At 38.3% G+C, this 19,256-nt stretch overlaps 1 protein-coding gene across 1 annotated transcript; it reads right to left on the bottom strand.

Moving 5' to 3' along the window:
• Positions 1 to 3,149: 3,149 nt before the first annotated feature.
• LOC107763786 (cytokinin hydroxylase-like) lies at positions 3,150 to 6,036 on the bottom strand. The gene is made up of 4 exons (XM_016582282.2): positions 5,621 to 6,036; positions 5,292 to 5,521; positions 4,329 to 4,925; positions 3,150 to 3,767 (listed from the first exon to the last, which is right to left on the bottom strand). Exons 1-4 carry the CDS (start codon positions 5,928 to 5,930, stop codon positions 3,339 to 3,341), a joined length of 1,566 nt encoding a protein of 521 aa, XP_016437768.1. The 5' UTR covers positions 5,931 to 6,036; the 3' UTR covers positions 3,150 to 3,338.
• Positions 6,037 to 19,256: the final 13,220 nt, after the last annotated feature.

Here is a 19,256-nt window from a genome sequence, read left to right on the forward strand (position 1 = left end):
AAGTAAGTGTCCTATACTCGAAAGTGTTTATATTACATAAATCCATGGTTATTTTCATCGTTTAGTTCGGATTTAAATGGAAAAATCAAGATTTTTGCAAAATCTTCCAAAAATGAACATTTTAGATTTCGAGGTCGATTTGTTATCGGAATTTAATAAAATTTGTATGGATGAACTCCTGGTTGAATGGGTTATCGGATTTTGTAAGTTTCGTCGGAATTCGAGACGTGGGCCCCACGAGCGATTTTGAGTTAAATTTCGGATTTTGTTGGAAAATTAGTATTTTCATATGGAATTAATTCGTACGATTTATATTGAGTATATTGAATTATTATGACCAGATTTGAAGCTTCGAACGAATTCGCGAGGCAAAGGCTTGTTGGAATTTTGAATTGGTTGCAAAGCGAGGTAAGTGTTTGGTCTAACCTTAGCTTGAGGGATTAGGAGTTGTGTCTTAATTGCTACATGTTAATTGTAGAGTACGACGTATAGGCATGGTGACGAGTATCTATACGTTGGTGTCAAGCATGTCCGTGAGTCTTGTATTATAATTGTTATGACTCCGTTGTGGTTTATTGCGCTTCATATGTTATTATCACCATTGTTCCCTTGCCAGGATGTTTGTTTTGATAGTATTGTTCCCTTGCCGGGATGTTTGTTTTGATAGTATTGTTCCCTTGCCGGGATGTTGTTGAAATATTATTGTTCCCTTGCCGGAAAGTTGTTATATTGCTCTTGTTCCCTTGCCGGGATTCCTTGTGATTATTGTTGGCTTGTAACTGGGAGCGGGTGGTACGCCTACCACAAGATATATAATGAAATGGGAGCGGGTGGTACGCCTACCACAAGATATATAATGAAATGGGAGCGGGTGGTACGCCTACCACAAGATATATAATGAAATGGGAGCGGGTGGTACGCCTACCACAAGATATATAATGAAATGGGAGCGGGTGGTACGCCTACCACAAGATATATAATGAAATGGGAGCGGGTGGTACGCCTACCACAAGATATAATGAAATGGGAGCGGGTGGTACGCCTACCACAAGATATAATGAAATGAGAGCGGGTGGTACGCCTACCACAAGATATAATGAAATGGGAGCGGGTGGTACACCTACAACGAGACATAATGAAATGGGAACGGGTGGTACGCCTCCCACGAGATACATGAAATGGGAGCGGGTGACACGCCTGCCACGAGATACATGAAATGGGATCGGGTTGCACGCCTGCAACAAGATGTGAAAAGAAAGTGAAATATGCTTTTGTTTCCCTTATTCTTGTTAGTGATTGGATTTTGATTCCTTTATAATTCTCTTGATATTCTATTTTTACTTTTTTTTATATATGTTCAATACTCCAAATTTCAACAATTGTTACATTTTTTTTAACTCAATTGATTTCTCAACTAAATTTTCCTTAAACCGTTTGAGGTTGTACTTTACAAAAAAAAAAAGGAATTTCTACTATGTTTTGAGTTATTGATTTCTCGTATTAAAGGTGAAGGATTAATTCGATATTGTACTTTAATTGAAAAGGGTATCTTCTTTATCAAATGATTTCTAAAAATAACTTCATATTTTCTTGTTGATTTCCTAATTGGGTTGGAAGTTGTACTCTACTTTATGTTAAGTGAATGAGGCGTCACAAGGTGACATTTACTCGAAAGAATTATATTCGAAAGATGCTTATTTGAAAGATATTTTATTTAAAGAAAATATATTCGATATATATTCATTGAAAAGCATATTATCTTGGAGATTATTACTTGAAGGATTTATAGGCGAAAGATTTATATTTGAAGGACTTGACGAATTGATTGCACTTGTATCTATTATTTGTTGAGTAACATTTATGGTGTTCTTGTGGCCTGCTATTTACATCACTAGTTGGTCATTGTTGCCATCATTGTTATCTGCTTCCTATTATTTTTGTACTCTATATTGCACAGGTTTATTTGGTAGTCTGGTTCTAGCCTCGTCACTACTTCGCCGAGGTTAGGCTAGACACTTACCAGCACATGGGGTCGGTTGTGCTGATACTACACTCTGCACTCTTTTGTGCAGATCCCAGTGTTGTAAACTTCGGACCACAGTGAGATTGCTGTTTTCTTGTTCATCAGGCGATCCAAGGTAGTCCTGCAGACGTCCGTAGGCCTTGGCGCGTCTCCTTCTATCTACTATTCCTGTTTCTTTCATGTATTTCCAGAGACAGTATTGTATTTATTTCTTTCAGACCTTTATTTGTAGTACTCCTAGACAGTCTGTGAAGTTGTGACACCAGTCTTGGGTAGATTTGTTATGGTTTGGTATTAGCAGTATTATTAAATCTCTACAATGCAGTCTTCCGCTTATTCAATTCTGTTGTTATCTAATTGTTGGCTCTTAACCGTTATCGGATTAAAAATGGAAATAAGATAGATAGTTCAGTTGGTTGGCTTGCGTAGCTTTCACTAGTAGGCGCCATTACGACTCCCGAGGGGGGAAAATTCGGGTCGTGACATAGGGTAAACAATATTAATTTCTTTGTAGCTATTGTTTGAAATCATGGTTGCAAAAAATTACAGCTGGATTATCGCCTTCTCCTAAATTTATAATATCATTTAAGAATAATTATTAATATCTTTTTTTAGTATAAATACTTTCAGGAACAAAACCCTAACTCTTAGTTCTTGCTTTGTGTAGAAAGGAAAAATCAGAAGACGGTGATCTCTACGAAAAAGAAAATGAACTGCCTTTGGCGGCAAAAGAAATTCGTTGCTAATTAAAACAGATTAGCCAGAGTGCTAGACTTCAATCCGTCGATCTTTTCCTTCTCTATATAGATTTAAACGAAAAACATTCAATGCTAATGAAAAAATTGCAATCTAATTTGGTTGATTTTGTCATCAAGAAAAACTATGCAGCGTGCCAAATGTTTCGTTGTTATTCCGTCGCCATAACAAATCTATAATTTTGAAACAAATTATTATTTGAAACTTTTTGACTAAAATCCGTCATGATGTGATTTGTTCTATTGCTTTTCCGCATCGAGAAATCCACGTTACCGTTTGGTTATATTTAAAAAAAAATTATTGCTAGCAATTAAAAAAAAGTGTCGGTAACATCTCAAAATATCTAATTCCGGAAAAAAAAAATGAGAAGAGTGAATACATTACTTTTCAATAAATCTCACTATTTGTGAAATGATCAGTACACGAGTTTGACACATACAAAAGAGAAGTGTAGTTCACAAGACATCCCTCCTTACAATTTCTCACCGAGATGAAATAGGAGACGACAAATTAACATAAAACTGAGAGTTATTTAAAAAAGAACAATTATTCTAGAATTCTAAAGAGGTTGGAATATAAGAGGCAATCCTTGTGTGGGCCTAAGAGAAAGCATGATAGAAGGGCAGTGTCTATAGTTAGGTGAAATGGAAAAGGAGAAGTTTGTCAATATTAAAGACAAGACAACTTTGTACTCCATCATTGTCAAATTCCTACCAATGCACATCCTTCCTCCAAAACCAAAAGGCAAATATCCCATTTTGTGTTTACATCCGCCATATATCATGTCATCCTTAAACCTTTCTGGTTTGAATTCATTCACGTCTTCTCCCCAAAGTTGCTTGTCGTGATGCATGGACACCACATCAATCCATATATTTGTTCCTTTGGGGATGACTAGGTTGTCTACTTGAATGTCCTCTCTGGCTTGCCTTTGTACATTTGGTGCCGGTGAGTATAGTCTTAGTACTTCATTCATCACCCATCCCATCTGCATATTCACATTTCAAATTTTTAGTTCTAGTGCCAAATCAAATATATATATATATAATATATATGCATTAGAAAAAATGAATATCCTGAACAATATTCTCTCTTTCTCTTCTTATTTATTTGTCCTTTTTTTTTTTTGGGTTAGAACGGTGAAGATAAGACAATAAGATTGAGGTGAGTAGGCTTGACTATTATATTGACGATTGTGCCGAGGCCGGCGACTCATCCTTTTAACAAATTGTACCAATGTTGGTACATGTGCTACATGTGGTCTCTTATTTTCTTCCTGTTGGTCAAAGCCAGCTATTTGGCTGCAGGGCGTTGACATGTGTAAAGTTTATATTAGAATTATTACGTGGCATCATGTAATATATCTAGACTTAAAAGTTTGCTTTTGTTCTTAGCTTTCCTTTTCTTTATTTTTTCGTTGTATCAAGAGAACTTAAATGAGAAGACAAAAGAGAACGTTAAGCATGTAGACCAATAATAATCAGTTATAGAATATGATACAGATGGTTCACATGTCTAACAGAAACTAGAGAATAATTAATTACCTTACCTTTCTTAGACAAACAAGTCTTGTGGGATCAATTTCAGCATCACCCATCACTTGTTTGATTTCCTCTCTGAGCTGAGTTTGCCATTCTGGATGAACCGCGAGCAGCAACAAAGTCCACGTGAGTGCCAGCGCAGTGGTCTCATGTCCTCCAAAGAAGAACGTTTTACACTCATCCACCAGTTCCCTCGTACTCAATGTCTTCCCGTTCCCTGCCAGCAACAGACTAAGAAGATTGTGCTCTGTACGATCATCTTTGTTCACCTTTTTACGATTTTCAATGATCGACATAATCAGAGAATCAATCTCCTTCCCTAGATTATGAGCTTTTAGAGTCTCCATAGGGCACATGATGAGGTTACCGTATGGTACCCCGACATAACGAGTAGACTTGAAAAGTGTGAATTGCATGGTTCTCAATTTGGTAAAAACTTTGTCTCCATTTTCGTAGCTGACGCCGAAGCTTGTCTTTGCTATGATTTCGCCCGCGGTACTTATTATTTCCTTCTCGATATCGATTTCTGGGTTCCCGGAGTTGATGAGAGCAGCCCAACGGTCTAGCATGTTTTTTGCGGACTCAGCCATTAATCTTGCCATGCCCTGGAAACCAAACAACAGGTTATAGTTTATGATAACTCTAATTCGGTAACTTAAAAAAATGTATGATCGGTAAAAATTACATATTGATACTGTAATTTTTTTTTTTACATTGTTTATATACTAGTATAAATTAAATCATTAACTTGCTAATATGTTGTAGAGACTCAATCATCAGTTTTCACTATTTCGCGCGATCGATCGAATTATGGATGAGTCACATCACATGCATTCACCAATTTGAGTTTTAAAATCATTTTACTTTATGTGGAGCCACATATGAAAACTGATTTCTAGTACTATATAAAATATGGTTGAAGAAAGTAGAAAGTGCAAGCACAGGGGGGAAAGAGAGATAGTAATATATACCTTGACGTTGGATGGGGTAAAAGCGGGAGTAATAACATGCCTGTGTCTCACCCATTCATCTCCTTCCACCATAACCAACCCATTACCAAACATTGCCTTTCTGTCCCTCTTAAACACTGTTGGCTTCCCCCAACTTTTGCCCATTACTCCCGCAGACATCTTCTTGATAAATTCAGGGTCTGCTATGTAAAGAAATGGTTCTGTTCCCAGCCAGTATACAAATACTTTTCCTGCATATATATAATGAATTAATGCTTCAATGAACAAGAAAATAGTATATACCTATTGTACGTAGTCTTAAGTTAATATAAATAAGCTGCTGAATATACCATGCAATTTCTGCCACCTAGCGAAGTATGGAAATGCCAATGAATGGATATCATGGCTAATGCTTAAGGCAGAAAGAGAAGCTGACGAAGTAGCAGAAGAAGCTGTGTTCATCAGCTCCTTCTTCATTTCATTAATATTTCCAAGAGGGAAACTTGGTGCTGGTCCTTCAAATCCATTTGCCTTAAGCTTCTGATGTTTCAGTTTGGGCAGAATCCACCAAGAATATAATATTTTACATAATACAAAGAAAATAAGAATGACAACCATGCTTAGCAGGATGGCAACTTGGGAAAACTGATTAAACTCCATTCACTTGACGACCGATCACTTTCTCTATGTTTCTCTCAGTATATAGAATGAAGGAGATTTGTTCAAGTATATATATGGTGGATTATGGTTTCCTAAAATAATGGAAAATACAGCGATTGTGTTGATGGGCTAAGGAGAGAAAGGATAGGTATTTATAGAAGGAGAAGTTTGACAAGCCCCAAGGAAGTCAAAGGTTGACAATTGACTATGAGACAATTTTACCGGTTTAGATTACACGGATAGGAGAGTATTTCTTTTTTAAAAAAATGGTAGTTTTTGATACATTACTTTATCGCATGTTTGTGTTCCATGTTACTCTTTGATAATTCCTTCTCCTCTTGATTTTTCAAACTTGGAATTAAGTTGGTCGTCAATTTTAATATTGCGGCTCCAAGACAAATACACATTTTTTATTGATAACGCCGGCCCAGCCTATTGATATCTCACGTGGCATACTTATTTTGAAGGTTGGTACTCGATAAATCGATATATATTACCCACACCATACCAGATATTTTTATTAATTTAATAAGTGTGAGACGTGTTTTCTACTTGGTTATGATTAATTAATACGGCGTCTCATTCAAATTTTCACTTCTATCTTTTTCTAAGATTATCTTTATTATAATCCATAATAAGCAAAAACTGTCTTATTTTACGTATTTATGACTGAAGCAAATTAAATTGGGTTCTTCGTCCCAATGAATGCGAGATCCTTTTTCCGAACCCCAAATAATATGGAGCTGGTTAAGTGAAATTCACTTTTTAATGCATTGTGTAATTTTTCATTGTTGAAACAGGTACGTGTTATATCTGTAATAATCAAAGGCCATGCTTAACCTTTTTGAAATTCTCGCAATAATTCTCTCATCATTTTTTGTTGTTAACTTTAATTATGCATGTCAAATTATCCGTCACATTCAAAAGGTGAAGAGGATGTGCTTCTTTATTAAGTCGAATTTCACAGTGAATAATTTGTGACTTTTACATGTAATATGCAATATTTTGTAGTTTCGTACGGCCAATTAAGGTGAAATATTGGTATATTTTAGGGAAGGGAAAGATAAAGTAAAAGAAAAGGAGCAATTTCTTATTTGTCATTTGTTCTTTGCAGATAGCTAACTACATCATCTTACAGCCTTACTATAGGTGTTTATTATATTAAAAGTAAAAACTGTATATCCAATGATCATATAATCATTAAAGCCTGTAATCATATAGAAAATAAGCCAGTTTAGAGGTTTTTAATTCCATAAACAAGCAGTAATAAGTTAACTCATTTCATAACCCACTGATCTTTGTTTATCCTTTAGTGTTTCCTCTTATTCCAATTATACATGTTCAGATTGAATTAAAGCTGATCCAGCCATCTACCAACGTGAGCAAAAATGCAATTCTCAGTCTTAAAATTGTTTCCTGGCCAATTACACACATACACACACAAAAGTAGGAAGGGTAACTGAAAAAAAAAAAGCTTGTCAACGAAGCATAAAAACTGACGTCGTCATTATTCTAGTATTTTAATAAGGATTTAAAGCTACTAAGATAAAGGAAGCCGAAAGGCAAAGGCAAGAACTAAGACGTATCGTTTTCACATACTAAGGCAACCTTTTTCTCCATCTTTTGTGTGTTATTTGACTGGTTAATTATTCTTCTCCCCGATTGTAACGATTCGGTCGGTCGTTTTGAGAGTTATAACCTCGATCCCCTATTAACTGCTTCTTTCATGTCTTTTTCTGCTTATGTGACTTGCCGGAAAGTTTCGTTTTAGTTTTTGAAGTGTTTTGGGATACTTAGTCCTTAAACAGAGGCTTAAGTCTTAGAATTTGGACCGTAGTCGGAACTGTGTGAAGACGACTCCGGAATGGAGTTCCGTCAATTCCGTTAGCTTGTTGGGTGATTTTGGGCTTAGGGGTATGTCCCGGTTATATTTTGGAGGTCTGTAGCTTATTTAGGCTTGAAATGGCGAAAGTCGAATTTTTGAAGATTTTGACTGGTAGTGGACTTTTTGATATAGGGGTCGGATTCCGATTCCAAAAGTTGAAGTAGGTCAGTTGTGTTGAATATGACTTGTGTGCAAAATTTGGGGTCATTCGAATGTGGTTTGATAAGTTTCGGCATCCGTTGTAGAAATTTAAAATGTCAAGTTCTTTAAGTTTGAATTGGAGGGTGATTCGTGAATTTAGCGTTGTTCGATGTGATTTGAGGGCCCGACTAAGTTCGTATGGTATTTAGGATTGGTTGGTATGTTTGGTCGAGGTCCCGGGGGCCTGGGGTGAGTTTTGGGTGCTTAACGGATCATTTTTGGACTTAGGAAAGTAGCAATTTTTTTGGTATTTTGTTGCAGAGATTTTCTTCATCGCGTTCGCGAGAGAAGTTTCGCGTTCGCGTAAGGTATCTGGGGAGGCAACCGAGTTGCTCTTTGCATTCCCGACGTGGTTCTCGCATCCACAAAGACGTGGATCATTAAGGCCATGTGTTCGCGATATAGACCTGGCGTTCGCGTAGAGTCAACGGTCAGATGGGTTCTTGGAAAAATAGCCTACGTGTATGCGATGAGTGTCCCGCATTCACGTAGGGTCAGGCAAGGTGAATTTCGCGTTCGCGATCAGTGCATTGCATTCGCGATCAGTATTTTAGGACTGAAGCAGCTTGTGCTTCGCGAACGCGAGGCTTTGACCGCGTTTTCGAAGAAAGAATTACCTAGGCAGATATAAAGTTTCAAAAATGAGGGTTTGGCCATTTTTATCAAAACTTGAGTTTGGGAGCTCGGATTTGGACGAGATTTTGAGGGATTTTCAGAGACATCAATTGGGTAATGATTCTACACTTGATTTTGGTTATATCCCACTAATATATCATTAATTTTATTATTTAATTTCGAATTTGGGGTGAAATATTAGAAAAAATTGAGAAAAGTTCTTAGGCCGAATTAGGAGTCGGATATTCGTGGGAAGAGCATTATTACAGATTGATTTGAGCTTGGTTCGAGGTAAGTAGCTTGCCTAACCTTGTGTGGGGGAACTCCTCTTAGGATTTGGTATTGTTTTTGATATGTGAGCGTCGTGTACGTGAGGTGACGAGTACGTACATGGGCTAATTATCGTAAAAAACTGATTTTCACTGAGTAATAACCTGTTCTTCTTCTTATTTGAGATATATCAGCATGTGTAGTATCATGTTAGCTTGTAATAACATGTTTACTTGTCTTAATTGCTTATCTGAACTCTTTGCAGCATGTTTAGTGAAATTTCTGTTTTTCCTTGGCTTGTACTTAGTCGAAATTGTAGGTTTTCTTGCTGTAACCGTTATTTCCGTTGTTTGAGATGCATATTAATGTCAAGCAAGCCAACAATAAATACTTAATTTAGCTCTCATTTTAGTATTTTTTAAATCATAATTTTCTTCAATTTAATAGTATACAATGGAATTTACAAAGTAAATCATAAAGGTTCAACCATTTCAATACTGAATACCCCATAATCACCCCAAAACCCGGTGTCACAAGTGCATGAGCATCAACTAGGAAATAAGAAAAAATACTGGAATACAAATTTGGGCAGGAAAGAAAAATACAATTACTCTGAAGAAGACTCTGTTGGCTGCGGATCGTAGCATAGAATACAACTCACCTAAGTCCGTGTAGCAACCACGCTGTTGCGCCCACAAGGCCACTAGACATACATGTGTCTTCACAACAAAATATACAGCAAGTGTAGTATGAGTATGAAAATAACATATATCCAGTAAGTATCTAGCCTAACCCCGAAGGAGTAGTGACGAGGGTCAACATCGATACTCACTAGTAGTCCAATAACATTAGGTATAGTAAAGAGGAAAATAATTATGAGGCACAGTAAATAAATGAATTAAGTCAGCATAAAGAAAATCACGTGATACAAATTCCCCTCTTTACAATGAATTCAAACTTCCCATTAGAAATTTCCTCCTTAACCGGAGCACATATAGGTATAGTGGATCTCATCAAATAGATTATCATGATTCAAATCTGAAAAACTCACGGATACAGTGACTTCTTACCGAATATTACGCATGATTCCATAAGGATATAATATAGGAATTACCGAGGCATACGGCCCGATCCAACATAATAATTAAACTATGCCTTGCCGAGGTTCGAACAATACGAACCATAGATATATCTATTAACATGCCGAGGCGAACGACCCGCTCCCATGAGAGTGTGGCATATAAATCCTGTTGGGGCGAACGGCCAGATCCCATAAGAGTGAAATACATAATCTTGCCGAGGCGAACGGCCCTATCCCATAAGAATAAGAAGCGTTAACGGGTCCTTGACCCCACTCACGAATAAACGTGTGAGTTATAATTTCTTTAACAAAACCTTTCAGTGAAAACATATAGATATCGCGGAATCATTTCGTAAGAAGAGTACAATTACTCAATGACTAATCATGAACTGACTAATCATGAACTCGTGAAGTCTCTACAATAGCGGGTTTAGTCTTAGGTGGTAATGTAAAACAGGGGAATTTAATAGGCAAGAGACTACTCAAATAGTACAGTTATCGCAAGATGTGAACCTAAGCCTACCTGGACAATAACATGAATGTAGCTACGTATGGGCTCTCGTCACTTAGCGCATACGTAGCCCCAAAACAAGTAGCATACATCAATTTACAACACCTAGAGGTAATTTCTCCCTCATAGGGTTAGACAAGAGACTTACCTCGCGCCGAAATTCCATAACCGACTCTCAAGCCTTTCCAACAACTTTAACCGATGCCCAACGCTCCAAAACTAGTCAATAAATGTGCAAACCAATAAAAATATACTCTAATAATCATAACAATTTAATTTACAACAATTCCTAACTTCGCTCGGAAAGTCGATAAAATCACTAGGCCCACGTACCCGAATTCCAAATTTTTTAAAAAATAAATATTACCCAAAACTCATATGGCTATATCTAGAAATTCATCCAATTTCGTCCATGAATCGACCCTCAAATCAAGGATTTATCATTTTTTAACTTTGGATCTCAAAATCCCAATTTCTATAATCCAAACATGAATAAAAATAGAAACAAACAGAAATAATCATGGAAAAACATAATAAATAAAGGTCAGATATTTACCTCCTTGTTGATACGAGAACAACATTGTGAAAATCACCTCAAACGGAGTTCTAGAACTAAAGTTATACCCAAAATACTAAAATTCTCAGTTTAAAACACTATCTAGGCGATTTTTCTTCATCGCCTTTGCGGGAGACCTTCACGTTCGCAAAGAGCAATTTTTCGCGTTGACCGGTCAACCAGAAATCCTTCTTTGTGTTCGCGGAACCTATCTCGCATTCGCAAAGAATTTTTTTTTTGCATTTACCGGTCAACCCAGAAATCCTTCTTTGCGTTCGCGGAATCTCTCTCGCATTCGCGAAGAATAAATCTTTGCACTAGAAACCAACAATTTTGTCTGACACGAAAATGGGCGTAACTCTCTCGTACGACATCGAAATTCGACTATTCTTGTTGATATGGATACGTAATTATGATATGGATCTAATGGTTCAATCCAATCACAAATCAAAGGCCGTTTGCTGAATATAGTACTCTTTATGCTCAAATAAACAATGCCGAAACATCAAATAAGAGCGCGACACAACCTAAACATCTCTGAAACACACCCGAGGCTCCCGGGACCCCGTCCAATCATACAAACCAGTCCCATAACATTATACGGACCTGCTCGAGGCCTCAAATCACATCAAAATCATGAATCACACCCCAATTCATGCTTACTTTAGAACTTCAAACTTCTACATTCGATGCCGAAACCCATCAAATCACGTTCGATTGACCTCAAATTTTGCACACAAGTCACATTTAATATTACGGACCTACTCCAACTTACAAAATCGTAATCTGACCCTGATATCAAAAAGTCCCCGGTCAAACTTCTCAAAAACCTTCAAATTTCTAACTTTCGCCAAATGACCCCGAAATGACCTACGGACCTTCAAATTCACTTTCGGACGCGCTACCAATACTAGAATCACCATACGGAGCTATTCCCATACTCGAAATCCCAAACGGATATCGATAACATAAAATACACCTCCACCCCAAATTCATGAAACTCTTCCAAAATGCTAATTTCCACAATAGGCGCTGAAACGTTCCCGGGGCGTCCAAAATCCAATTCAAACATACGCCCAAGTTCGAAATCATCATACAAACCCGCTGGAACCTTCGAATCCTAATTCCGAGGTCGTTTACTCAAAAATTCAATCTTCGTAATTCTTCCAACTTAAAGCTTCAAAAATGGGATTTTTCTTTCCAAATTAAGTCCGAACTTCCCGAATTTCAATTTCGACCATCCGTATAATTCATAATACCTGAAGTGAAGCTACTCATAGCCTCAAACCGCCGAACGACGTGCTAGAGCTCAAAACAACCGGTCGGGTCGTTACAAAAAATATAAAAATATAACACTTATAATTAGAATTATGATGTGAAAAGGCGTACATATACACATAACTAAAATCATAATAAACAAATAGTTATAACGGAAGAATTCTAGAGAGAGAAAAATCAAGGGATAACATAAAATGTATATACTAATTAAATTTCTCATTTAGGAAATTTAGTTGATAATAATTTCATAATGAAAAATATAAAGATACTATTATGATATTATATATAAGATAAGCATATTACATATAACACAAATTAATACTTATTAAATATTGGTAGGTTTTTTATAAAAATAATAAAATACTTATCTCTTTATAGTTTTGATGAATTCAATATTATAATTTAGTAAAAAAAATATTACATTATTTAAATTTTCAGTGAACTAAAAAATGAGAAAACTAAATCAAATATTACAGTAAAAAAGAATGTATGAAAAGAGGGAGACAAAAGATAATTTTATGATATTTATATTTTGAATTGATTAAAAAATAAAAATTAATAAATAACTCTCAAAAAAATAATAAAAAATTTAGATAATTGAAGAATTTTGTACAATATAACATCACTTTAAAAAAATAATTTTATTTTGAAGAGAAGAAAATATATATCTATGTTATATTTAAAAAGAAGCAGTGTCAAAATATTAAGCAAATTAACAAGTTAATAAAAAGTCACATTAGTAAATGTATAGTATTAACTACTTGCTAATTTGAAAATATGAATAAATAAGGAACAAGCAATTTATTTGTTCCTATATGATATGTATCCTTTGAGTTTGTATAGATTTTGTTATATTTCTGCACACTATATTAAATAATAAAATATAACTAATATTTATTAAAATAATATGATATATTATATTATAATTTTATAAAATTAATATTATGTCAAATTATTTGTGCATCGCGCGAATTCTATCACTAGTTTACTCATAATGACATAAATTAGAGCGTGCCACAATGTTTATGACTTGTTCTACACTGCAAGTTTTTTAAAAAAATTCATTTTTTCATATATTTCGTACATAATCAAATACTGCAACATAAGTTGGGACGGATGCATGGAGTAAGTGATAAAAATAACCCTCTAGTTTAAGTTAGGTCAGTAGGACTGTGACTCTTTTACCAGTACTCTATAGATTTTTGCCAAGGTGTTGTTAACGTGACGAGTCCACTGCCCTCTTTCATGTAATACGTACCGACCACCATTCAAAGTTTCAAAGCATGATTCCTTAGACATTTTTTTATTGAATATACCATGATTCCAGTAAGGTTAGTCGTATGTGCAATTAATAGTCCATGTATCTCCAGCGTTGACTCGTGAAAAATATAGGATATCTAAGTTCAATTGCTCTTTTAGGTTTTGCCATAGAATGGGATTGGAGTTCGGCTCAATAATGATTGAGAATTCATCAGCAAATGATGCAGACTTTTGATGTGATCTATAATACAAGCAAAATGGAAACTGAGAACTATATATGAAAAGGGGAAGAACTAGGGTCTGGAAGTCCAACAATGATTATGAACAGGAAAACAAAATCATTTTCTCCTTTAAAATTGGGCTTTTGATATATTTTTCCCCTTCACAACTTTGATCTAACATCTACTGTAATATGCGCGCTTATCAAGAGAAGTTGGTAATATTAATATCAAACTGATTCTAATGATTTAAAATAAAAACTTGTACAAAAATTGGACTTAGACAAGCAATAAAGGTTTATGAATTACATAACAGATTCTTTTACCATTACTTATATATGTTGATTGTAACACTAAGGCCATCAGTTTTCACCAATAAAGCACATATATGAAAAGTTTGAAAATCCAAAATATCTAAATTGGTAAGTCGAAGCACAAAGTGACCGCATCCAAGTACCTCATCGATCAATTTATGCATTCATCATGCTTTTTTTCTGCACTTTCATTTCGGAACTAGGTAAAATTGTAGGCTGTATGAGTCCAAATTTGACCGACCTTAGCCTTTTGATGAGTGCGACCAACGACCGAGTACTGATGAATCAGCGTCCCAAGCGAGACGACCTCAAGTCAAAAAATAGAAGCTGTACGACCCTTGTAAGAATGTAAGCCCATTAGGGGACATTAAGAATATTCCGCCGAATATTCCTTATATTGTACTTCTTACATTTCAGAAGGGTTTTCTCCCTAGTATATAAGGGGGAAAGAAGGACCTTGTAAAGGGTGGTGAATATTCTGGGAAACTTGTGAATCTTAAATAAAAAGAAAACTTGCTGCTCTCTTATCTTTACTCATTATCATTCTAGGGATTATTATATTCAGCTACGATTTATCCTCTCATCTTTGATTGATTTGCTCAAATAGGTCTTAACATCTTTTGAGCCAAAATTGGCGCCGTCTGTGGGGATTTCTATAGCTGAAACCATAGTTCTCATCTAGATCCCTGAAGGTGATATTCGCTTTTCTTCGAACTCCGTATAAACCAACAATGGCGGGAAAGGAAGTGAGGCTAAAGGCAATCGCAGATGTCTCGAATAATCTCCTGAACTCCCTCAACGAAGCCGGCAGAGAAGATAATGAGAACGCAACACCAAGCGCTACACCGGAGGGAGAGATCTCGCCTCTACCACACGGAGATCTAACGATCTTACGTGAAAGGGAAACCTTAACCTCCACGGCGGGGGAAGCCCCACCAGTAGTCAAAAGACTACTAGAAGAATGGCTAACGAGTGCTTTGAGCAACATGCTCGAGAAACCCACTCAAGGAGATGTCGAAGACATGCCAGCTATAGAAATCACAACTGCCGTCGATGAGCCAGGAACTACACGAGCAGGTAACACCCGTACTATTACTAATGCAGGTGACGATGCACTCACCTCCATCTTGAAGAAAATGGAAGACATGGAAAATGAGAATAAAACGCTCCGTGACCAAATGAAGGAACATCATGAGAGGGTTGATAAAATACCGGGTGCTTCGAAGCTATTACCAAAACGCGACGTAGGCCGATTCGTCGAACAGCCATACAGTGAAGGGGCTGCTCCTCATCCTATTCCAAAAGCCTTCAAGATGCCCCCATACTTGAAAATATATGACGGGACCACGGACCCGGAGGATTACCTAATCTACTATGTTACTGCAGTAAAGGGCAATGATCTATCAAAAGAACAGGTACCGTCTGTGCTGTTAAAAAAAATCGGCAAAACTTTGACAAGGGGAGCATTGACATGGTACTCTTAGCTATTTGCGCGATCAATGTCGACGATTGAAGAGATAGCAGATAAGTTCGTCACCGCCCATGAAGGAGCGAAGAAGGCCGAAGCTAGGGTCAACGATATCTTTATCGTTAGGCAAACAACGGGCGAGGGACTTCATGATTTTCTAGCCCGATTCAATAGAGTAAGGATGAGTCTGCCGAACGTGTCAGAAAGGATGGCAGTAGTAGCCTTTCAAAATGGGTTAAATAGGAACGGATCAAAGGCGACCAAAAAACTGCTCAGCAGACTCATGAAATACCCCCTACCATATGGGAAGAAATCCACGACGCCTACTGCGACGAGGTAAGGGAAGATGAAGACGACCTGAATGGGTCACTTCAGCGACTAACATCAGTTCAGACCGAGACAAGGAGAGATCGACGTAATGATGGGCGAAGAGATCAACCACCACGTTTCAACCGGGAAATGCATTAGCCCCATATCCGTACATCTAACCCGCCCTCTCCACGACACGCGGACGTCGTGCCACGACACACTGCACCCCTCCGAAGCAAAAGAGGTATGCCTCCACTACTATCTGCTCATAATTTTTGTGTTTCCCCTTCAGAGATAGTGTACGCACTAGAGAAGCTGGGCACGAAGGTACAGTGGCCGCAAAAAATGAAATCAGACCCAAGCACCAGAAGGTCCAACGTCCTCTGCGAATTCTACCAAGAAAGAGGACATAAGACCGAGGATTGCATAGGTTTGCGGCAAGAAGTAGTTAGGATGCTGAACCAAGGGTACCTAAAAGAACTGCTGAGCGATAAAGGAAGAGCCAACTTCGCTCGAGGACGCGATCCATCTCAAGGACCTCCAAAGCCACCATCGCCGGCGTGAACCATACAAATGATCATTGGCGGCGGTGATGATACGGTAATCAACCATGTGAAGTTCAAACCACGCACAAACTCAAACAGATGGTCGCCCATGAATGGTATGATTACCTTGAAGATAGTATCGTCTTCGATAAGTCAGATACCGACGGTTTGTCTTTTCCTCACTATGATGCTTTGGTTATAACTTTACGCATCGCTAATACATATGTAAAAAGAATCATGGTAGATGACGGAAGCGGCGCGTGTATTGTTCATCTGTGAGTTCTCGTGCAAATGAGGCTCGAGGATAAAATAATACTACACTGCATAACACTAACGGGTTTTAATAATGCAGTAGAGCGGACATCCGGAGAAATAATGCTACCTATCCTAACAGGAGGGGTCACCCTGGAAATAACATTCCACGTCATGAATCAAGAAACAGCCTACAACACCATCATAGGGCGACCATGGATACACGCCATGCGAGCTGTCCCCTCAAGCTTCTATCAAGTGATCAAATTTCCCACCCCGTGGGGGATATTCAGCATCCGAGGTGAGCCACGCACCGCCCAAGAATGCTACTGGATCGCCCAAGATTGCGCACACACCAAACAACTGAAAGGAGCAAGTGTGGAGGCATAGCAATCAGCCATGTCGGGAACTAAACCCAACCTACAAACAGAGGCCATCAAAGACCCGGATATCGTAGAAGCCTGCAAGGCAACTATAGAGGATCTTGACCCCGTTCAATTGGAAGACACTGACAGCACAAAAAAGGCTTACATAGGACACAACCTTTCGGAACCAGGTAAGTATCATGAATTTTTAACTAACAACGCCGATTTATTTGCTTTCTCCCACTCAGATATGCCAGGAATCCCAAAGGACATCGCCACTCATAGATTGAATGTCGACCCACTCTATCTGCCGGTACGACAAATGAGGAGAAAATTCAATGCCGCAATTAATGAGCCGGTCAACGAAGAAGTTGATAAATTACTCGCCAATGGTTCCATCAGAGAATCGAAATACCCCCAATGGGTCGCCAATGTGGTCATGGTCAAAAAGAAGAACGGGAAGTGGCGAATGTGTGTCGACTTCACCGATTTGAACAAACCATGCCCAAAGGACTCCTTCCCGCTACCTCACATCGATCAACTTATCGATGCAACAGCGGATCATGAACTACTGAGCTTCTTGGACGTGTACTCCGGTTATAACCAGATTCTAATGGCTGAAGAAGATCAAGAAAAGACGACTTTCATCACTCACCAAGGAACGTACTGCTATAAAGTGATGTCGTTCAGACTCAAGAACGCAGGGGCCACGTATCAGAGGTTAGTCACCAAAATGTTCGAAGAGAAGCTCGGCAAGACCATGGAAGTCTATATCGATGACATGCTAATAAAGTCAACAAATAAAGAGGATCACATCGTCCATCTAAAAGAATCCTTCGAAATAGTAAGACAGTACGGGATGAAATTGAATCCCGAGAAGTGTGCCTTGGGCGTAACCTCAAGAAAATTCCTTGGCTTCCTTGTGTCGCAAAGGGGAATCGAAGTCAACCCGGATCAAATCAAAGCCATCGACGCAATACCAGAGGTACTGACCAGCAAAAAGCAGGTACAGAATCTAACATGGCAAATCGCCGCCTTATCAAGGTTCATATCATGATCCTCAGACAGATGCCACAAATTCTTCAATGTGCTGAGGAAAGACCACGGGCTGCAATGGAACGAGGAATGTATTGACGCCCTGAGAAAACTGAAAGGGTATCTGTCCTCGCCACTGTTGCTCGTCAAAGCGGACCCAGGTGAGTGTCTACTTGTGTATTTAGCAGTTTCCGAGGTCGCAGTAAGTGCAGTCTTGGTCCGTGAAAATAAAGGTACAAAATCTCCAATTTATTATATCAGCAAAACTTTAATCGATGCCTAGACAAGGTACCCACCCTTACCTTGAAAAGCTAGCTCTGGCACTGGTCGTGGCTTCACGGAAGCTTAGACCATATTTTCAGTGTCACCCCATAAAAGTGGTAACAACCTTCCCCCTGAGGGTATCCTACACACACCCGAACTATCGAGTAGACTTGCCAAATGGGCCATAGAATTAAGCAAGAAAGACATAACATACCAACCGCTAACCGCTATTAAGTCGCAGGTGCTCGCCGACTTCATCACTGATTTTAGAACGGAGATATTACCCGAGGTAGAATAAGAAGCGCTCCGTGCTTCTACACACATCGACCTCTGGGTCCTCTACACCAATGGTGCCTCTAATGCCTCAGGATCGGGACTAGGACTCGTCCTCGAGGTCCCTATGGGCGAAGTAATTCTCTAGTCCATACGATGCCCTAAGATGACTAACAACGAGGCCGAGTATAAAGCTGTGATTGCAGGTTTGAAGTTAGCCCTCAAATACGGTGCCCGACGGCTCATCCTCCACTGTGACTCTCTACTCGTTATGAATCAAGTCACTGGGACTTTCCAAATCAAAGAACAGAGGCTACAAAGATACCAGTCGGAAATCCACAAACTACTGCCAGAATTCGACGAATGCCGCTTCGACCAAGTACCCAGGGCGCAAAATATTGAAGCATATGGCCTTGCCAAACTAGCTACGGCCACCAGGAATATCAACAAAGAAAACGTGGTCACCCTCCTTCATTCTGCAATAGACCACGCCGAGGTACATTCTATACACTTTAACTTGGCACTGGCGTAACCGCTTCGTAGCCTATTTGCAGGATGGAATGCTCTTGCAAGATAAAAAAGAAGCCAAAACTCCGGGTACAAGTAGCCCGGTACAGCCTAGTAAA

Source organism: Nicotiana tabacum, chromosome 6, assembly GCF_000715075.1.
Source record: "Nicotiana tabacum cultivar K326 chromosome 6, ASM71507v2, whole genome shotgun sequence".
NCBI classification, from domain to species: Eukaryota; Viridiplantae; Streptophyta; class Magnoliopsida; order Solanales; family Solanaceae; genus Nicotiana; species Nicotiana tabacum.